At 43.8% G+C, this 22,964-nt stretch overlaps 1 protein-coding gene across 3 annotated transcripts in view; it reads right to left on the bottom strand.

The window, feature by feature from the left end:
- The window catches only part of PHACTR2 (phosphatase and actin regulator 2), a 104,136-nt gene that overhangs the window by 53,608 nt on the left and 27,564 nt on the right, over window positions 1-22,964 (bottom strand). For 2 of the 3 annotated variants that reach the window (XM_054279734.1, XM_054279736.1), the window contains exon 1: window positions 20,259-20,363. The exons of the other annotated variant lie outside the window; for it this stretch is intronic. In XM_054279734.1, the coding sequence (XP_054135709.1) occupies window positions 20,259-20,301 (43 nt within the window). In that variant the 5' untranslated portion in view covers window positions 20,302-20,363. Of the gene's footprint in view, window positions 1-20,258; window positions 20,364-22,964 lie in introns of those variants that run through there. 3 annotated transcript variants of the gene reach the window in all.

Below are 22,964 nucleotides of genomic sequence, written 5' to 3'. Positions count from 1 at the left end.
AATGCTTCTTGTGTCTGAACATTAAGGGATAAATCTCCTTGGACTACAATGGTATATATTTCTATTTATAGTTCAAATATTTTTTGGATGATTTTGTAATTTCACCTAAAAGTAAGGTGCAGGTACTCATCTTATTAAATTCTGTATTGATATTTTAAAACATCACATCTGAAAACCAGAACTGCAAAACTGGAAATACCTCTTTACTGACTTTTCTTGGCATAGCCTTATTATGGGGGAGAAATATAACTGCAATAAATTCACAATGAATCTTTTTAGCTGCAGGCAAGTGGTAAATCTCCCCAGCAGATATTGGCTAGAAGTGTGAAAATAAACTGAAATTAAAAAATAAACTGTGGCCCCTCTTCAGTGTGGTGATAAAGAAGAATTAAAAGCAACCACCTTTGCAGTAGTTAATAGGTGTGTTATACCAATGCTGAGATAAAACTGGGTGAGGAGAGTCACAGAGAAGCCTTTGGCCCTGGTTTCCACCACCCCACTCTCCATCTGCCCCAAACAGGCCAGGTCAAAAACCTAGGAAAAGAGTAAAAGCACAGCCAAAGTTACTCTGGGCTGTTTATCCCTCCTCTCCTCTCCCTAAGCAAGCCTGAGGCTGTCACAGGTCTCAGCTGGCTGGCTCCTCTGCAGGTGTACACCATCCCAAAGGAGAAGCTGCAGGATGTTAGGAGATTATTCTGCTAACCCCCTACTCTGCATCACTGGCTAAAGGACTCACTGCTGATCCCTCCCCAATGCCTTTCAGCCATGCCAGATGCACCTGGAAACTGAGGCATTTCCCTGCAGACCTCTGGCTGTGTCCCCAGAAGCATCACCCCTGCAGGCAGAGGCAGCACGCAGGTACAGCTTCACAGGGATGCTGCCCACACAAGTGGTCTTACAGTCATAGCCTGTGTTTCTGCACCAGCACAACAGAAACCTTGGGTGAACCACCAGCTGTGCTGGTGACCATTTGTAAGGCTGCACGTTATTGTAGGGGTATAGAATATAAGAAAATAAAGATAGTGTAGAAAGTAATCTCACCCCTAAGGTGTGGCAGCTGGGCCAATTAGCAAAGATTAGGAATAGGCCTGACTTTAAGAGGCCACAGCTGTAACCAGAGAGAAGAAAAGTGCTATAAAAGAGTGGGGTGGCTGCTTGAGAAGGAACTGGAGTCAGTTGGCTGCTTTGTGAAGAAGAAAGAGTCAGTGCTCTGAGGAGATGACCACAAGAAACACCAAGAAGGTATGGAACTTTTGGATAAGAAGACATCAGTATGGAACCCCTGCAATAAGATGACATGTTATCACTGCACTGAGACAAAACAGCCTTTTGTCTGGGCTTCTAAAACTGAGTCAACTCCTACTTCTGAGCTAGAGAATGTACCATTGAGCTGGGACAGGAACAGAACGGGAGTGAAGGGGAGAGAGGTTTGTGAAGAGAGGGAAGATTTCTGCCAGGAGGCGATCACCTGAGCTCACTGCCAACAGGTGTGAGAGATGCTCTGATGCCTTCAACACATCCAGTGCTGAAGCAATGACCACCTCAAGTGCTAACATCATCAGCTGTTTTCCTCTTCAGCATGAAAAAGGTAGGGAACCCACTCCAACTCATTCCAGACCAGCCAGTGCCCTTGCCAAACATAATTATTTATGAATATTACATGTGGTTTTCCCTTTATTATTACTACTAATCAAATCTTTCACAATTAACATGTTTATGTATCTGAAAACAGGTTTGGTTTTGTGGGCTCCCATCCCAATGCTTCCCCACTCCTATGACAAGGAGTTCCTGATCTACAAATAACAGAACATGAACATACCCAAAACCCTAGGAGCAGTTTGATCAGTCATGTAATTAAATGCCTGGGACAGGACAGCCCAGAGCTCATTGTGCTGCCTTTCAAGAGCACAATTTTCTTCTACACTGGCACCATTTCAACACCTTTTTTCTAGTACAGGAAACAGCATACTGCACTTGTCCACATGTGTGCAAGTCAGCCTCAAAGCAAATAGACTCTTTATGAGACCTTGCTGGCCTCAGAACCCTGCCAGGGAGGTCAAGAACACTTTTAAACCCAACCAACAAATTTCTGATTGCTGCTGTCATTGCAAATATTTGTACAGGCTTTTAGCTCTGCTGCCTTTGTAGAAAGAACTGTGTTTATTTTTAAGTTCAGTTTTTAGCTGCCTTTAAAATGCTCGTCTTTGTTGCTAGACACCAGCTGGAATAAACAATAATAGTGAAGCTCCAAAATACTCAGAACAACCTGTTAATGATTAAATACAGTCTTCTTAGTCAAAATACTAATTTGACAACTCTAAAACCACAGCCTATAAAAATCATTCGGTACCTATAATATCATAAATCCTAATACAGTCTAAGTTATCTTCTTTGCTATGAGGAAAAGGGAGTTGCCAAGTTGCAGCTGACTTTTATTCTGCATCATGTTTCATTACCCTCTTCATCCCCAGCCACACAGCAAACAGCTGTTTTACTCCCTGTAACTTGTTCTTTACTAGGGCCAAGGTGGGGAAAATCAGGCACAAGCTGATATATTTGTCAGCTCAGCTGCCCTTCTCAGCAGGGCATGTTCATGTCCTTGTCACAGGACGAGTCTGTGCAACTGTGATGGGATTCAGTTTTACTTTAAAAACCATTATGGTCCCTTTCCTACACAACCAAGAAACAGTAATTCCATCAAGCAAGGTGATGGCACTGTAAATCATGGCAGTAAAACCCAGTGGAATTGTAGTACCATCTTCATGAAGGTTTGAGGCTGTATTCATACATATTTTTTTACTTCAGTCTTTCCATGGAATCAGTGTTTATGGAAGTGAGGTGCTGGCAATAAAAAGACCTTTAGCTGGAACAAATTACAAATGAGCAAGCTGCGGCCCTGCAGCTCATTGCACTGGGATGCTGGGCTGGAGCCTGCCCTGCTCACAGCTCACCCTGGGGGCACAGGTGCCTCTCACTTGTGGAGGCAGGGCTGGAAAACAGGATCCCTCTTCCCTGTGAGAGAGCCAGCAGTGCTCTCCTTTTAGATCCAGGCACCAGTCCCGGACTAAGCAGAGCATCAAACACTCCTGGGAGGGAAAGGGGCTAAAGAAAGGGGCTTGTTGAAGCTTCAGGTGGGGAGATGTCATCTTGTTGTCAGGGAAGGCACTGAGAACATGCTTTGCTCTCCCAGCGGATTCTTCCCTAAGGGGAAAACAACTGCTCTGTAAGAGCATCATCAACATGGCAGATACATAATTGATACCTTCATTTCCCCACTTGGCTCTTCCTGATGTATTTGGGGCCTCCACTTCTCCTCTGCTCTCTGTTAATAATGAATGACTGCATCATCACGGTGCTTAAAGAGGGCTGGCCATAGATCAGAACCTCTTTGTTTAAAGAGCAGTATGGACAAACACCAGAAAGACCATTCTTGTTTCAGCTCCAAGAATAAAATGAGAGACAATCGCCTGAACAACAGATTTCTGATTTTCATTGACACCTGCTCAGCTGTTGAATTAAAAAAAAAAAAAATTAGCTATCCACAAGCCCCTGTGAGTTTGTTTGCCATCATGTCCCTCTCTAACTTTCTCTCATTCGGACATTGGCATTTTAAGCAATCATAAAATAGATCTTTGCTGTCTGCGGACTAAAACAAAATGCCAACTTCAACTTTTATATGCCAGCTTGAACTGAACTGCTTTAGCTGGAGTTGGATGAGCATTCCTCGAGCCAGAAAGCAAGCACCAACAGAAACACCAGACCCCATCTCCTCCCCAGCAGTGCTTTCCAAGCACCACACTACCCCATGGCCTAACATATTAATTCAGTACTTAGCTTCAGCACACAGAAGGGCCCCAGAGGAAATGCCTGTTTGTCTGTCAGGGGCACCTGAGCCCACCCAGCTACTCCACCATGCATCAATACATTGCCGTACAGGAAAACCTTTCATTTTTCTAAGTGGAATTAGGAGTTAGCAGTCATGGTAGCCCAATGAAACATTTTAAGCCTTCCAATTACCATTATGATGCATTCAGGCTGATTGTGAATCAGATAATATATTGATTTTTTACTTTGTACAAAACCCAATAAAAACAAGAAGAATAATTGAGCCTATTTTAGTGAGATTAATGTGGACAAAGGTCACTCCAAAATATACGGAATGACACGCTTCACTGTATTTTGTATTTTCTTTAAGACTGTCTTTAAACTTTTAAACAATTTAGCTTTCATTGAAAATATTTTTATTTTTCCTTATTTATTTAGAGGTAAACCAGGCTACATGACCCTTGAGTACTTACAAGGCAGAATACAAAACACTGACATGAATTACTTAAAAACCCAAATGAAACAGAAGCTGTTCTCACAATTATCAAGTTTCTTTAGTTTTATGATTACAAGTGCCATGACCTTGTTGATACAGATGAATTGAGCACAAAAGCTTTATTATTTAGCCATGTGCTTAAGAGTGCCATAATGAGAACTTGATTAAAATGAAAGAGGTGGTGCAAAAAAACCCGAATATGAGTGGCAAGCCCTGGACCTATTGCCAGCAACTCCAAGCAGCACTGGAAATTCCAAATCCTTGCAAATAAAGTATGTACAGCATCAGTCTTCACCAAATGCATCTTTGGCATTATTTAAGCTCTATAAAGCTTTCTTTTTTAAACTACTACCAAATGTTTTCCTAGAGAGGGAACAGCGTGTGCCAGAGCGCTCGCCTGTTTCCATTAGTCCCTGGGAAAGCGAGCTGTTTCCTAGGAAAGCCCACAGGAATACTTCAGAAATTCCTGCTTGCAGTTTCTGCCTGACCCTACTGTTTCTCATCCTGGGCTTTCTGCAACTCACCCAGCAGCTGATGCACCCAGCAAGGGAGAGAAAGGGCTAATTATCAGCTTGGTCAACAATGAACCAACACATGGCCAAAGTGTCCCACAAAGGAAGGAGCAATCACTGTTTCCACCGGTGGTACTTCCACTTCCACAGGGTCTCTCTCTGAGGGATTGCCCAGAGGTGAGCAGCCCATCCTGGCTGGCAGGGCTTGCTTGGGTTTCTGCTCTTCCCTGCCAGCAGACCCAAAATAACATCACTGCAGGGATCCAAGGAGGGAAAGGAAAGCAGAGATCCCACAGGTGATGGATGATCCTTTCCCCATGCCCAGGAGGGCACAGAGGGAACACTGGAATAGCAAGCAGGAGTCAAACCGAGTCCCTGAGCCCCTCTGCAAGGCACAATGTCTTCACAGCCACTCCCCAGTGTTACTTGCACTGTGTGATTTGGAACCTGTTGAGCTCCAACCTCATCTGAAGGAGCAGAGGGCCTTCCTGCAATCCTTGGAAATTTACCTCCCTCAGGAAATAATTCCCGAAAAATTCTGCGCCATACTGAAAAAAAAACCTGCCTTGTAACTCCATCTCCAGTGAAAAATGCTTTGTATAAGAACAGGTTTTGAAATAGAAAGGTTAATAACTATTCTTTAAAAGAGCACCTTCAAGTAGCTTACAAATAAATGATGGCAACTCTGTTGAGCTTAGCAAGAAGCTGTGACATTTTGGAAATGATAAAGAGTTCAGTCATTTTGCTTGCCTTGAAAAAGGTTTACAATTTCCCTTAAGCCTCCCTCCCACTCTTGCTAACATTCAAGTACTTGGCACATATTCACACACATATTCAACATTTTTAGAACCTGTACTCACTTTTCACCCTAGCTGGATGCTGAACTTTGGGAGAGAGTGGTAATTTTAACACCAGGAGAGACCCAAAAAGTGACTGGTGCATTACACCATGCAACTCCTTGCTGTGGGCAAGCATTTCTTTCACATGCTGTGCTCACAAGAGCTATGGTACATCAGAGAAAAACCTGGAATTGTGATGAAACATATATAAGCCACGATACAGAAATCTTGTGGTTTGCTTATCTAGTAGGAAATTTTCTATATATCAATACAAATGAAGAATACAAGGAATATAGGCAAGCACAGCAGCACAGTCTGATTCAAGTTTTAAAAAAGTGCTAGAAAAGCACCCCTAACCTTCACTGAATATTTTCTTGTTGTAGAAGGAATGAATTTAAACTAAATCAAGTATTAACTGGCTCTTTTTATCTATTTTTTTTTTTTTAATTCCTGTATAGGATCATGAATAACATGCTAAACTGGAAAGCACAGAAGTGCAAGATGTGTCCCACTCAGAAGTTTTTTGACAAACTTTATGACATTTCATGCATTTGTGAATAGTGGTCACTGAGAATCAGTTCCATAAGTGTTCAGTGCATAAATAAATAAAGTATATTTAAGTTTCACTTAAACCAGAAGAGTTTAATTTCATGTTTGTGAACATGTACATGGCCCATACAACAGGGCTGCACACAGCCTTGCATTTGAAAGGCTGCCTTTAGTTTTTGGCCAGATGTCAGCACAGGAGGAGCAGCCTGGCCAAGCACCCAGCCAGTGCTGGATGTAAATCAGCCCTCACCAAATCAGCTCAGCAACACTGGAGCAGCCAGCTAAAGGCAAGGTCCATGGATTGTGTCAAGATACCAGGGAAAACATGATCCTATTTCAGGTAACACCTGCTCTGAGGAGGATGAAAAACCTTCAGATGTGTCCTCAAAGCTTCCAATCCAAACAGCTCCCTCACCAACACTGCCTTCCCACTTCAGTCAGCCTCGCTGCTAACTTTAAACTTCTGTCTTCTAGACCACGTGGGAATCAAAGGTTTGAGTGGACTTTTAATTATCTTTCATGCCAACACAGACTTTTGGAGTATAATTGAATTTTGTGGGAAGTTTAGCTTTGAGAAAAGTTAAGGAGAAAAAAGAAATTAATAACAAGAAAAAAAAATAGAAAGATTACTACAGCACACACATTTTCTTCACACTCACAGCAAGACAAAACACTGTATTTGCCCAATTTGCTCATATGCCACATATACTGCACACTTCTATGCAATAAAAGGGGCAGCATACAGGCTGGGAATGCCCCCTGGCTGGAGTGTGGCGCTCACAGGGATGCACAGTTCCCTTCCCCAGCAGTGGCAGCACTCCAGGCTCAGCACCTGCTCCCCAGGGAGGCAACTGAGCACAGAAAAGCACAAACACAAAATATGGAGTGACTCTTGTTAGTCATACAGAGGAAAGTGCCTCTTTTCTAAATACTCTGGAATCCATGGCCCCGCATGCTGGCTTTTAGAAAGGACCTTTGACTCCGTATCTTTTATATAATATTTTAATAAACCCACCAATTTCACAACTAAAACAAGTCAGAGTGTAAAGCCAGGGCTAAATGTGCTAGAATACTGCCCTTGATGTGCTTTGGTCAAGCTGTTGAATGTAATCTCAATTTTATATGAAGTCATAGTACTTGTCTGGGGTGCATCTGGATGTTGTTTTTATAAGTACAAAACTCTGCTGGTAGGAAGAGTAATTGGTGAAAATACTGCAAGGACTATAACTAAAAAACATGTAGGTTTTTGTGCAAGGAAACGTTCTCATCACTAATTTCACTGACATGCAGTTTAATGCAAGGGGCTCTTTTTTCACGCAAATACAGACACAGTGAAGGAAATGCAGGGCTGGATCCACAAAATTGAAGGATCCAATTTACTTCTTGTGGCACCTACTCAGAACTGGGGAGGCCCAGAGCAAATCCCTGCCATTGAAAGGACTCCTACCACAGGTCCTAAATCTGCCTTATTCTACTATTGGGGAGCTCTGGGGAGCACTGCTCTATCTCTCACCTTCTCTCATGTTCCCTTCCTACAACCACAAACAATTGCTAGCACCAGACCTCTGGCTTCTCTATTTTCATGGACAGGACAAATATTTTGAAAAATGGTCAGTTCTCTTGAAAACTGTACTATGGACATTTACAGCAAAATATAATACCAATCCTAGTCTGATGGTATAAACTTCAGTGAGTATGTGTAATTCCACATATGTGTATCACTCAGTGAGACTTCACTCATAATTCCTGGGTTAGAAGAAAAATGTTCCTGCCAATGTGTCAGAAGAAGAGCCATCAATATGGTACCAACAATACCATTGAAATAAACTAATGGTTTTCTTTCTCATCTAATTGCTGCCAGACTAAAGAGGGCTACTGGAAGCCCTCATAAAAGGGCTTCCTACTTCACTACCCATCTCCTTGAAGTGTCATCTCTTGCACCACCTCAGCATCATCTCAGTTTCCCTCCCTTCTCTCTCACCTCAAACACAGTCCTTGTTTTTCTTACCCCACAAGAAGGACATTTTTTGTCTCAAAACTTTTGCAACCACTCCATACATTAAAAAATAAAAAAAAAAGGCACCAAAAATGGTAGATGCAAAGACTGAATTATAAGGAAACACACACAATAAGAAAAAATAAACCTCTACATTTGCAAGTTTTCCCTGAATTGGCATCTGCCATGTAAGTAATCACTTAAACCAGAAAGAATGGGCTTCATGCTGATATTTTTTTTAATGCGACTGACGTGCCTGCTATTTGTTTTTAGGAAATGGTTAATTTAATTAGCAGCATCTGTTCTTCCTTTACTCTACACTCAGTCTTATGTGAAATTTTCTGCACAAACAAGAAAAAATCTAAACTGAAAGAAAGAAACCTCTGGGCCCGTATAGACAGAGGATGTATAAATTCTGAGGGGGTTAAGAAAAACTCGTCTGTGCCACCAGACTCCTCCCTGCTGACATGAGGGCACTGGTCTCACTTCTGCCCTGCTGCTATATACAGGCCCTCAGGGATAAAAACCAGGTTGCCAAATATGCTAACCAGTAGCATTCCCACCCAAGGACTGTCAGGGTGTAATGATGTTATCTGCTAAACCACAGGCAGGCAGGGGATGAGGAGCCTGCTCCCCTGCAAAAGCTGAAGAAAGAATTAGCCACAGCAGTGGGATAATTCACTAGCTGTCTTCAGCTGATTCCCTCATCACAGTGAACTCACCTAACAAAGGATATCATATAGCAATGGTGTTTTGTTCATCTCACCTTCTGCTGGTGTTTCCTGCAGTGTTTCTCTTCTGTGGTTGAGGAAACCCTGAGTGCAATGCAGGATGAGCTACAGAAAGAGAGAGAGAGATGTTTTCTCTACAAGCAGATCTCTAAGGACAGCTGGTGGAAAGGTAAAACCACCAAGATCCATGGCATGACTTCAACCATTTGTTGAATCACTTACATCCATGGTCTGTGACTGTCAGGTCTGACATGATCCATCTGCAGCTAAGTGGGGAGGAGGGGGAAACAACATTTAATTATCATACAAAACCCATCTTCAGGACTGATTAGTACTCATGGAAGATTTCAGAGCTGGGTGACATGAACCCTTCCAGATGATGCCAGGGTGATTTTCTGTGGCCTTTATTCTCACATGCTATCAGATCTTGCTGATTTTGCACTGGCAGCTGGGAAAGGCTTGTACCTTAACAGGGCTGAGCTGCAGCCATTGCCAAATAAAATTGGTCTGCGCAACACAGACAGTGTGAAATGACAAATGTTGTGTCCAGCTTCTCCTACTAACTAGAGAAACCTGCAGAGTCCCTACCTTTAGTTAATGATTTAAAATGTATTGAAATAATGCTTTTGTATACCTTCTAGTGGCCTAAACCTGTATTCTCAAGGGTTTTCATCATTGATGGATGTCAGGTAGAAAGGTACATTCTTCTTCCTCCTTTTCTTTTTAAAAACACATCATCCTTGAGATCTAATAGTGACATTAAATGCTTTTTTTCCTTCAACACGTTTTTTGCTATGCACTTCAAACTAAGCTACAGAGTTTCCAGGTGCATTGAACGTTTCAGAAACACCCTGTTCATCTTGCTGGATCTGGCTAAAACATGTTCTCCTCCTTTTCTATCCCCCTTGCCTCCGGTAGCAATGGGAAAATTAAATCAGCCGGAGGAGAAGTGCAGGGGGAGTTAAGAGAGAGGTGTTGCTGTAAGTGTCCAAGATTTTTTTTTCAGTTTCAGGTTTCTGAGAATTCCCCTAGGCTTTTCCAACACAAACTTTCTTCCTCTTTTCAGAATCATGTTCTCTCTGTAACATGACACAGTTACATGACAATTCTGCCCAACAAAAAGCTTTTAAAGCAGAGTGACAGTCAGGTAATTTCTGCAATGCTTTGTAGTTCATATCTCTTTCTTTTTCTTGCTGGCTCATGTTTTGCTACTCTCTTATTACTTTCTCCTCCAGCTAAAGTATATACTATTTCTGCTTGGTCTTTGTCCAGCTCTCCAGAAACTGGCTTTATCCCCAGTCTTAGTTGTCTACTTAACTGTTCGTTCCCTTGCACAGACAGTCTCTCTTATATCTCCCTTATTTCTTCCATACACTACTTCTGTGCGTCAAAAGCAACACTATTCAAGCAGGAATAAACAACAACATTGTTTTTCAAAGAAATCAAATCTAGTCTGCTCTCATAAGAGTCAGATCAGCCTTCCAAAACTTTCCTTCAAGAATTTAAGCACAGGAACTACCCTGCAATTACTGCAATTGTGTTAAACCTTGTACGGATTTTTAGCTCTAATTATTAATACCAATATTCTCCTTTTTTTTATCAATCACTTGAAAAATTCATGAGAACAGGAGAGTTATGCATGGTGGTAAAACATGTAAGGCAGGAAAACCACTACACCCTTCTCTGTATCAACAAAAAGGAGGCCAGATTTGCAGCGCACTAGAACACTGCTTCACATTTTCAGAACAAGAATATTCTTAGCATCTGTGCCAAAACCAACATTTCCTTCCCCTCAGAAACGCAATAAATCTATAAAACTCCAAGAAACAAACCAGTAATCTTCAGACACATTGAATGAATTTACAGGGAAGGAAATGCACAGCCGGTTCTGAATTATTAACAATGAAATAAATTGTAACACATTATAAATGCATAATTTAAATACATCTAATTTCTTGGCAATGAACTGTTTGGGTTTTTTTCTTCTCATAAAGACAGATAGCATCTAAGAGTCATTTCCCAGCAGCTTAAGGGGACTTTAGGTTGTAATGTGACTCAAATTACTTGATTGTATCCCACTAAATCTCTTCCATAAGCATGCAATGGAAGTGTAATTTCTTTTTTGATTCATCCAGGATCTTGGGGCGGGGAAAGGGAGGGAAAAGAAGCCCACAGAGATTAGCTTTCAGCCTGGGTGACTTTATGTTGCTTGTTATGACATAAATGCTTCAGGTAAGTTGATCTCTGGGGTTCATAAGCAAGGCGAGCAACTGGGGGAGGAGTCACAAACTGGATCCTCTCCTACTGCCCACATCACACCATGTTTTTAACTCAGGATGCTGCTGCTGAGTGAAATTCACTTGTTTGGTGCCTAAGCAGTAAAATTCCTTCAACAGTAGAGGTGAAAGATGTACAAGCCACACTGAGGCTTTCCACGGGCTCAGGGGCAAATACTGCCTAGGAACATGTATCCTGGGCATCTCACTCCCTATGGGAACTGCAGCTGAGCTCCTGTTGCTCCAGACATCCTCCCAACAGTATTTACACTGGGGTACACCAGCAGAGGCTGCAGTCTGCTGAGGAGGCAGACACGGACACTGGCACATGGCGCTGGCTTCGCAGCTTCTGCTTTGAGAGGGAAGATCACTGCTGCACCCGACTGCAGCAGGCTGAGCTGAATGCAAAGCCTGGCTCTTGGAATCACAGAGTGTTTGGGGCTGGAAGGGACCTGAGAGATTATATAGTCCAAACCCCTCTGCCACAGGCAGGGAGCCTTGCACATGCTGGCTTCCAGGCTCCCATTGAGGTGGTTTGTGTCTTCAACACACCATCCTCTTCCGTGTCAGGCTGCCCTCCCATGAGGTTTCCTGGGCATTCAGACTAAATTTCACTCACAACAAATGCTATTTTACTTAGTTATCTGACTACCAAACAGAAATTGGGATCCAATTTCTGTTGCCTTGCTCTACAGCCATGCAGGCAGAGGGCACAAAGGGCCATCCCTCAGCAGAAAGGGTGAAGTGAAACAACAACAAGCATTTCAGTGCGCATCAACAGTGTTGCAAGCCCCAGAAATAAAACCAGCAGTGACAAATCCCCAGTCAAGAGTTCACTTTCTGAGCTGAAGCTTCCAGCAATAAAGAAAAGCTTGAAAAAGAGTCCCTGTGTGTCTCTGAGTCTTGTCAGCAATGTTTTAAAGTGAAAGTGTAAATTACAATAGCAGTGAAACACCAAGTTTCATCATGTATCATAGTTATTCTAACTGTGCAAATCACTAAGTTGGCTAAAATCAATAAATATTAGAGATTTTCTGGTTTTTTTGCAAATTATCTCTAGATCATAAACTACATGATCTGTTTGCATAGATCATGCAGTAGCTCAGGCTCTAAAGCCCAACCAGCATCCAAGGCCTCTGCACCATTCTTGGGCTTTTACTGGACAACACATTAAAACGTTCAGATTCAGAAAATACAAAAAGGATTAAATAACACTGAAATTACTATGATGCATCTACCTGATGAGGATTTGCTAACAGTTTGGGCAGATGGTCAGAGTGAAGACGTCTTAAAACACTAATAAAAAAAAGCACATTCTCAGGGGTGAGGAATGCAGGCTGATCTTTGGGATAGAACCGGCTTTGCTCATACAGTTTCAAATGTTAGGACAGCTGCACCACAGCCTAACTCTGCTAGGCAAAACATCATTCTAATGCACGTGAAATCAATGCAGGAACCAGAGAAGAAAATGGCAAGACAGCCCTTATCTTTTCATATGAAACTTCATTTTCACAAAGCTATCATTGACACAGATTTGGTATTAACCCTCTGATGATCTGTCATTCTCATTCTACTGGCATGCAACCTGACAGCATACCCTGTATTTCCACAGAATGATGGAATTGGAGCAGCCATAGATCCTCATTTCTCCCTAGCTTTTTCCCACTTACACTGATTATCACAATTGTACAAAGCAGAAATACAACAAAAAGGTAAATAAAACTTTCCCTCTGGACAGAGACTTTATTTCCGAGTGTCCATAAACCAAGTCAGGGACAGAAGAAATTCATGTTCCTTTGCAGTGACCTTGTATCACGCCTTGCAAGAAACTAAAGTCTTAAATCAAATTTCCCAATAATGAGCTGTCATAAGATTAACAGAGGTGATTTCAAGGTCTCTGCTGATTGCTAGTCCAAACCACTATGTGGACTACAAAGAGGCAAGGTTAAATTGATTCACATATTGTAATATTTAAACTCAGAAAAAACCTCCCAGAAGAGAGGACACCCCAGTCCTGTTACCCATGTGATTCTGGTCAAACAGAGTGAGAAGAAAAAACAGTCCATCTTCATACCCTGCATCACCTGGATATCCACGGTGATCTTCCTACCTAGTTCCTACTGAACCATTTCATAAGACACTACAGGAAATGGCACGCTCCAGACCCCACCATAATTTTACACTTGCCCAAAAATACACTTGGGCAGTGCAGGGCTTGTAGAGTTCATGTACAGGGGGGATACAAATTACTCAGCGTCACTCTTTGATTTGGCTTTGGGGCATGAAAAACTAACAAAAAGCACCCCTCGTTATTCTGGCTTCTTTCCCTGCCCATGGCTTGTAGGCACAGTTTCTCCTGGCTCAGAAGGGGCACCAGCAACCAGCCTCACTCTCTGGGATCTGCTGGGGGCAAAATAGACCAGAGCTACCACTGCCTGTTATTAGAGTGATTTTGTCATCACCAGCTAACTACCTCCGTTCTTTTTCCCTAAGCATAGGCCCTACTCAAAAGTCAATCCTTACATATCAGAAAAAGAACAGGATCAGGAACCTGCCTTGTGCCAGCTAGAGAAGACAACACATGGACAGCTCAGAAATTACTTCTCCACATGGGACTTAATGGCAGCTAGCTGGAGTATTTCTGCATATCAGAAAAAAACTTCTAGCCACTGTTACAATTTTAATACAATAGGTAGAAATAAGTTCTGGGAGCAGGCTGCTTGCTGAAGTATTTTTAAAAATCCATCAGTGATTGACCCAAGGCACTAAGAGCACTCAGCATTGTGTTTTAAAACAATTAATTCAGTGAAAAACAAATTAATACCAGCATCGATTCAGAAGTATTTTTCTGCAATGTTACGGTTTTTAAACCTCAAAAAGCATCAGTGTCCAAAATGAATAAAGGACAACTTTAAGGAAAAAACATACAAAGATATAAATGTGTAAGTCCTTTCTGTTTTTAATAGGCTGGACTATTTGATATGATGCAAAAACTGATGAGGATTTGAGAGCTCTTTGGTTTCCTCCTGGCTATCTTAGGTGCTGTCCTGCTTACTTCTGATAATTTACAGAATCACAGAATAATGAGGTTGGAAGAGACTTCTAAGATCATCGAGTCCAACCTATGCCCTAACACCTCAACTAGACTATAGCACCAAGTGCCATGTCCAGTCTCTTTTTAAACACATCCAGAGATGGTGATTCTACCACCTCCCTGGGAAGATCATTCCAGTACTTTATCATTCTTTTGGTGAAAAATTTCTTCCTAATATCCAACCTATACCTTCCCTGACGTAGCCTGAGACTGTGTCCTCTTTAAAGGATACATTTAAAGGACTGTGTCTTTTAAATGTTTTCCCATTTAAAATAAGGAATTAAATAAAAAGGACTGGAAAGCATTTTGAAATCTGTAACAGAAAACACCACCTAAGGATGAGGCCATATGACTCAGGAGAAATTCCTCAGGAGTAAGAAAGCCAAGGAGGAGGATCTAGGAAGGAAGGACAACTGATCCAAGGGGTGGCAGGGATCCAGCGGCGTGGGATCAGTTGTCAGTGGAGCTTAGCACAGGGGGCTCAGCAGGAAACAAGATCTTTTCATCTGGGGGAAGTGTCGGGGTGGTCATCTGAGAAGACAACCCCCACACAAACACAGGCAGCCAGCAAAGGCTCGGCCCTGCCCGGGAGCCCCTGCTCTCCTCATGGCAGACGAGGAAGCTGATGATTAACGCTGTGAACAGGTGATTAGTGGCTACCAAACATCAGCACATGAAGATATGTCAGCCAGCATGCCTGACGTGAAAGGTCACGTACCATGGCAGCCAAACGAGGAGAAATTCTGGTCATCCCTGAGGCAGCCTCCGAGGGAGAGGAGGTGAGACGCCAACCTGTAGAGCACTACACCTTTGCTTTCACACACACGTGGTCCCCGTGGCGTGGCTGGTGCCCTGTGTCCCCATGAGACCCGCGTTCTGGCCGTGCCCCAGGGTGCAGGCTCAGGTTGCGGCCTCCTCTGCAGAGAGGAATTGCTGCAGCTGAGGGGCCGCGGGGGCTCCGCCTGCTCCGGCGGATCACAGCGCGAGCGGCAGCACGGGCACTCTGTATTCCATACACTCAAAGGGTGCACAGCTTTTTCTCTATAAATAGTGATTCATTCCACATGCTTATATTCAGATCCTCACCAAGAGCGCAAATCAGAATCATGCTGTTGGGAGCATGATGAGACCCATGCTTCCAGCAGTTGCCATTGCTTTTCATATTTCAGCTCAATAAACACAAGCATCAACTTTTAAAAAGAGCTCTTGCAGTTCTCATTAGTAGCAGGCAACTTCATGGCTACCCATTCTGTCTGAAAACCTGGCCTTTTTGTACCTTTGACCAGGCATCCAAAATATCCACTCAATCAGCCTGAAGTCTAAGGCAGATTACATACTTAATTAACCCAAATTCTGAAGCTGTCACAACTGTAGTCCCATCTGACAACACTGTCAGGGTGAAGTGTTTCCCAAAAATAGCTGAATAGCTTTGGATAGAAATTTAGCACCAAATGAAAACAGTACACCTTTACATTGTACTTAAAACTCTTGCATAACTTACAAAAGCATTAAAAAACAGGGAGAAATGAATAGGATTCCCAAAGTAGTCTTATGAGAGTTCAGCCTCAAAGTCCCCAACCAATTTAAATCTCAGGAAAAAAAATAAGGAATATGAGGCTATCTGCTAAGAATGTCCTTTGTGGCTGTGGACAAGTCATTCAGGGTTTCACATCAAATGGAACTTACCATTTCATCTCAGTAGCTCTGCTTTCCACTCTTTCAAGTGCAGCAAAACTTGAAATGACCAGCTGACAGGTGTGCTGGGAGTAGCTCACTGCACCTGTAAGTGCTTTGAAATGCCTTCTTGTAAAGTGCAAGGAGTTTCAAAGTTCTTCCACTTTAGAAAGGAAAAATAACCAGAGGAGAAAAACCAATTTCCTTTTAAACCCTTTAAGAATTATTACTCTGAGGGCTTTTCTGCACATTCAGAGTCATAGTGGACTGAGTCAGGATGAGAATTTAGGTCTGTGGCTGAGCATCTCCATGTGCAGCTCCTCAGGAACAGGAGGGCTTGCTCCACAACAGTGCCCTCAGTAAGGCTCACAAGCAGCTACTAATGCAGAGCACCACTGGAGTAACAACTTCTACTAGACAAGTCTTGGAATTTCTCCATGGATAACCAATTTGTTTCTTTAGCAGCACCTAGAAGTGCTGAAGCAAATATTAATTTTCCGTTTCATTTCAGGATTATGACAAGCTCGCCCAGTTTACACAATTACAGTTCCTCTGCACAGACACAGGTGAAGCTGCTGTTTCCTCGTCCATGAACAGGAAATCCCATAAAGCCAAGAGAGATGAAAAGCAGCAGTCTGAGAAACATGTTCACTGCTGACCTATGAGAATCATTTCACCGAGTGCCAAGGTCAACAAACAACAGGATCCTACCAGGGACTGCTTTCATCTCATGGGGGGAGCTGGGTGGGAAATGGTTTTCCTGTGCTGTTGAAGTACATTTTCATGCCCTTGAAAAAAACAAAACTGTGTGTCTGTAAAAGGACGAAATGCAAGCCAGACAGTTTGTGCTCTGTTTCTGCACAACGCGTGTGAGGAGAGGAACTCCCCCCAGCGCAGAGTAGCAGCCCTGCAGATCTCATCCTTGGCACAGCAGGTCAGCACAGGGCTCTGACCCCAGTGAGCACCCTGACCAGGGGGGCAAGAGTTTCCCGGGACCTTCCCTTTGCAACTTGTCCTACCCTCTGCTTGTGCTCCACATTCCAGGCTGAGCTGCCTGACCTATTCCTAGGAACACTAACAAGGTCTGTTTTTACTGGAAATTTCATTCTTGAAAAGGCATCACAACTCAAGAAACAACAAAAATCTTTTCCCATCTAACTAGTTCAGCTTTGAAATGCTACCTTCCCAATATGCTGATCATGTCTCCACTGTTTGTTTCTCTGTGCTATGGTTGGTACCAAACTACCAAAGAAGAAATCCAAAAGAGAAAATAAATAAAAACTGAAAAAAGTGCACAGCTCTGCTGCCCTTTGATAAGCTGTAGATCAGAAAGTAGAAGAGATAGCTTTTGCACACAATGGCTGATAACCCCCAAAAGCACTCAACTCCAGCCAGTAAATGCGGAGAGATCACATTAATCAAGTCCTGCCAGGTGTGGGAAAATCAGAGAAGAGGAAAGAAAATGAACAAGGATATGTGCTCCCCATTATCCATATTGTCTATATTGTCTTCCCAAGCTCCTGTTGTGATTGATGTTTGTTCACATTTTCTAACCATGGCAAATAACAAACAAGCTTTAAAAAAAACTATCTAAATGGCTAGAAAGGTGTAATCTGGGAGAAGGAGCAAAAGCTGCCTATGGACACCAACCAGGCAATGCAAGGCCTGCTTTGGTGCCCATCTACCTCTCATAGTTATAAGAGATGATTAAAGCCCAGATCCTCCTATCCAAAACACTTCAACACCCACTCACATGCAGCTGATGGCAAACTCTAGCATTATGGTATTGCTAAATAAAGTTCCAATGGAGTATGAAAATCTGAAGTTCTTCCTCTCTTTATGGGCATGCTAATCCATCTGGTATGAGTCTACATCTACCCAGTAAAGGACTTTGAATTTTATGATTAGACCTCAGTCCTGCACTTAACCCAACAGGAAAGTGACACTGGGACCTTGATCTTTTGAAATACTTCAACATATATTTACATTTCCAAGAGTAAAACCTTTAACTTAAAGCAAATCTTAAAAACCCAGCCCTTCAGGACACTGGCTGAGGTCCATCCTGAGCACTGCGTTATGTATTTATTTTATCTCTTCTAAGTCACTCTGTGACTTTCAGGAAAAATCTTTTACTTTAGTTTGCTACATCAAACTACGTTCACTTGAGCAGTCTACCCGAAGGCCCCGTGGTGATTTATCAGTGGTGCCTTCCCTGCACAGAGCCACAGCAGGGCTCGTGGGGCAGGGTCTGAGCCCTCCAGGCTGGCATGGCTGGAGGAAAAGGGAGCAAACAGGCAAGCAGCTCCTCACAGCTGCTGTTGTGTGGCTCACTGGGAATCTGAATGCACTATTGATTCCCTAGCACTAAAACAGATTTGTAGCCCCTGCGTGTGCAGGACAGATATCTCCTTCAACTCTAATCTCTAGCAGCTGTCAAAGACTTAAATGGCTTGGAGCTGCCTGGAACACCAAAATCAACGAAGATTTTAGGCCTGCTTGCCTAAAGGGCAACCATGGAACAGGAACCAGTGAAAGTCATTCCCCTGCCCTGACCACAGATGGATAAGCTTCACAAACTTCACACTTAATCAAGTGTCCAGATCACGTCAGTAAAACAGACTAGAGAAAACAAATGAGTGCACCCCCAAGAATCCATGCCACCCAGAAACCCACTTGCCCCTAATTTTTCTTGTTGAGGATATACCCTCCCAACAATTTCAACAGCAATGAAAGTGCAGTGGGATTACTCTGCCAGAAACCTCCTGGGGGCACTACCACTGTCTCATCACAAACTGCAGTGCTCTTAAAATGAAGATAACTAATATTTACTTGGCAATATTGAGGCAGCATCATTGTAACTTACACCTTCAGATACCTGTCTCTCACTGCTCCTGATTGAAAATGTTCTTTTCAATCAGGAAAGAATTCAACAGTGATTATTTTTTCTTTGAGGTAAAGCTAGAAATTCAGCGCAATTATTGTCCATTATCACCCGGCCAAGCAAACACAGGCACCATAGTTATCCCTGGTCAAGAGACAGGCCCCCCCAAGGCAAAATGCTCTCACAATAGACTTCTGAACTTGAGTTTGGTCACTTTTTTTGTACAGGAAGTTTAACAAAAAATTTTAACCGGTCCATCTGTTTCCTTACATCTGCTTTCCAATGACTACCTTGAAACAATCCTAACACACTGGCTGCCGGGTGAAACCTTCAACAGGATGGTAACATTTCTTGGAAATGGTCCAATTTTTCTTTCATGCAATGTTTGACAAGTGAGAAAACCATCCAAGGTTTTGACTGGGATGGTGTGACTAGGAATATAACCAAGTTTGTCTGAAAATTATGTGCTAATACTAAAACTATTCTCTGGAACAGCAATGAAGGAAAAATAAAAGGGGAAAAGAGAAAGTTTGTTGCACTGTCTCCCATTTGACAAAACATTCCCACATTAACAGCAATAAGCAAATTAAGGATAAAGTTCAGTCTTCAGCATTAAAGTTCCCAACAGGATTTTTGTTGGTTGGGGTTTTTTTTGCTTGGTTTTCAGTTTGTTTGTTTGTTTTGAGGATTTAAAGGAAACAGGCGTTGAGGAAAAACAGGCATGCAGGAATTTCGCAGGAAACTTCAAATCTCGCTGAAGTTAATTTAGATTCTACATCCTATTATTGTGGGAAGAGACCCACTCATCAGTAACTAAAACACACCGGATTATCTTAACAGCATTCCCAAGAAGCTCGTACTACCTTCAAAAAGTTGCAAACAGCCAGGACTGCTTTACTGAGGGGATGGGAGCGGGGGGATGGAGGTGGCGGAGAAAAGGACCCGAAACGGTTCCACTCACACGCTATTTATTTATTTTCAACAGTCTGCTTACACACAAAATGTCCTGGAGCTAAAAGCAACCAGCTGGGCGGGTTACTAGCCGCGCTCCTGGGCGAGGTGCCAGAGCTCCTTCCCTTTCCCTACGAAGGGGAAGCCTTCGTTCTTATTTATTTAATAACGGGAAAAGAAGGAGCCCGGAGGCCCGGGGAAGCTGCGAGGCACGGCGGAGCCTCTGGCCCGCCGGGGGCCGCCGAGCCGGGCAGTGCAGCGCCGGGAGCGGCCGCGCCTTGCGTTCCGCTGCGCTCCGAAGGAACGGGCACCGCTCCGCCCGCCCGGGACCGCGGGCACCGCTCCGCCCGCCCGGGCACCGCGGCTCTCCCACGGCCACCACCAGGGACCCCCGGCGGGAGCCCGAGCCCCCGCCCCGCCGCCCCGGTACTCACCGCCGGCCGGCTCGGGCAGCGTGGAGACCGAGGTCTGGCCCATGGCTCGGCCAGGAGGCGCTCACGCCGCCCGCAGCCTCCGCCGCGGCTGCTGCCGAGGGCACATCCCGGAGCTGGCCGGGCCCGCGCTCCCCGCCGGCTGGCGGGGGGCGGCTGCTCCGGCTGCGGGCCCGCGGCTGCCGCCTGTCATCCCGCCGAGCCGCCCGGACACCGCCGCGCCCCGGGCCCTCAAACCCGCCCCGCTCCGCCCCGGCACCGCCCCGGCCCCGCCCGGCCCGCAGCAGCGCCGCGGTCGCGGGGGTCTCTGCGAAATTAAAAAATTAAAAATAAAAAACATCAAAGGCAGAAAACTCCCCTTTAGCTACGCGGAGTTTCTCCTTTAGCCACACGGAGTTTGGGAAGGACGGGGCGCTACTGGCGGGGCTTCCCGCGCTGCTGGCGTCCCGGTCCCTGCCTCCCCCCGCCCTGCTCCAAAGCCTTAGTCCAGACACGGAGTTATTCCCACCCCTTCTCATCCCCTCTGAAAGTACAGGGGAAACTTGAGACAGCCTCGGGGAGCGATCCCATCGCCCTGGCTGGAGGTGCTTTGCTGTCGGGAGCAGTTTCCAGGCTGCGCTGCCGCCACGAGTGGAAAAGGAGCGGCCGGGCAGGGCATGGGATCCTGACCAGGCTCCTTTGGCTGTGGCTGAGCTCTGGAAAAGTGCCCGGCGCTCGCCACCCACTCAGGTACATAATGGAAGACAGGACTACTTTTAGTTTTGGGAGAAAGAAGATAGCCAAAGGCAGCAGTATCCCGACAGCACTCTGCCGTAACAGGTGACAGAAGGGAGAGAATAAATGGGATAAACTTATGAGCATGATGGGGGAAAACAGACATTGTGCATATAGCTCTAGGGCAAAATAAATTATTAATTTGTCTTCCTTAAAGCATAAGCATCATCCAAGCAGTGATACAAGCTTAACGCTAAAGCAAACAAGTAACTGTTACCAAAAATAAAATAAAAAATAAAAGCCCCAAAAACTTGAGCACCTAATAGCTATTACTATGCAGCATCTAGAAATAAGCAGGGAGATGCATATATATCACAGGAGGACACCTAAGACTCACCTAAAGAACATCTATTAGCAAGACATGATGAAATTACAATTTCCTAGCGGTCTGGAAGAAGTCCCAGAGGAAAATCCTAGGGGGATTGAAGTGATGTCTGGCTAGCTGATCTTTGCCTGTGTTGGCACTGTGGTGGTGTTTCAAGGATGGGGTAGTGTGTTTGTTAGTGAGGGACACCAAGGACACAAAAGGAGCACAAGAAGTTGCTGCTGCCTGTGCGGTAGGCAGAACTGTGATTGTCAGCTAATACATGGAGAATACAACTAATGCTAGTCTTCATGGTCTTTTATAGAAAATAGGTCCTGGTAAACAGCTCTTTTATTTCCTCATTTTATATGATTATGCATTAAATTGCCAGAGGCTTGAGCGTAATAGGCTTCTGCTAGGTTCTTGATTTAGTAAGAGAAAAAAAGTGAGTACAGCACAAAATTAATAAAGCACAAACAGATGAAGAGCTAAATGAAAAGCAGATCAACTGTCCAAGCAGCACTAGCATTTAATGAAGATGTTGGTGAGCTGCAGAGAGGCTCTTCAGAGTTTTCATCAGGAATCTAGAGAAGTATTTTTCAAACAGCTTTAAAAAGACTAAATAAATCACCACTGGCAGCAATTTTAGACAGTAAATATTAACAGAGTGATAATGAGAACAAGGCAGTCACAGAGTTATCTGGATTATTTAACAAACTCAGGTCTTTCAAACAAGTTTTAATAGAGTCAAAATGAGAAAAAAGCCAGACTTGGAGGATGGAACAACACAACCTATATGGCCAAGGAATGTATCTTTGAAATTCACTCCATACAGGAGCTTGGAGAAATTCAACATGAGCTCCTAGTGAGCTAGTGCTGGAGGAAAAGGGATTGATATGTACATACAGCTGTGCAAGTAGAAAAGGGTAGGTAGAAATCCCATTGACTTGTGCTTTTTATCAGACAAAAAGTGCTGTCCCATATCCAGTGTTGTTGTCTCTCCCTTAAAAAGATGCTGTGTGGTGTGAGAGAGCTGGAAAGAGATCCACAAGATAAGATGGAAACCGCAGAAAGCGGTCTCCAACAAAAGGTGTGGAAAAAGCCAATGCACTTGGGAAACACAGACATGTTGCACTTTAACTCAAGAGTGCCCTTGCAAGGAAACAACATGCTGAAGCACTGAAGGAAGGACTCTTTGACAGCCCCAAATCCAGGTTCCATACAAAGCACAGTGTTGAAGACAACTGAGTGGGGCTTATGCAGAGAACCAGGATGAATTGTGCAGTGGGAGCCAAAGGCAAGGGAGATGGCCTAATGGTCCCTTTGTCAACCCAAGGAAAGGATTCCAGAAGGGTGGCTTGTTGTATTAGAGGACTTCTATCATTAATTTCTCAGGATTTTTTTTGCATGCAATTTGGCACATTCATTTTTCTTACCTTGAAAAGTTATTTTTAAAGGATTTGTTTTGAGAAACTCGAGTTACCTCTTTGGAGTCTCTTGTAAACAGGAACATAAAAGTTTTCCTGTCTGCCTCTGGTGAATCTCATTAATTTTATCAAAGGAAATTGTGTTCTCCTCCTGTGTAAATGCCCAGTTTACAATGCAAAAGTGTATACCATCTGTCTGCCATG

The sequence above is a fragment of the Melozone crissalis genome, unplaced genomic scaffold, assembly GCF_028551555.1.
Source record: "Melozone crissalis strain CALT ecotype California unplaced genomic scaffold, PUWL_Pcris_2 ptg000027l_1, whole genome shotgun sequence".
NCBI lineage: Eukaryota > Metazoa > Chordata > Aves > Passeriformes > Passerellidae > Melozone > Melozone crissalis.
The sequence above is the reverse complement of the archived record's forward strand: the minus strand, read 5'-3'. Positions and strand labels throughout refer to the sequence as shown.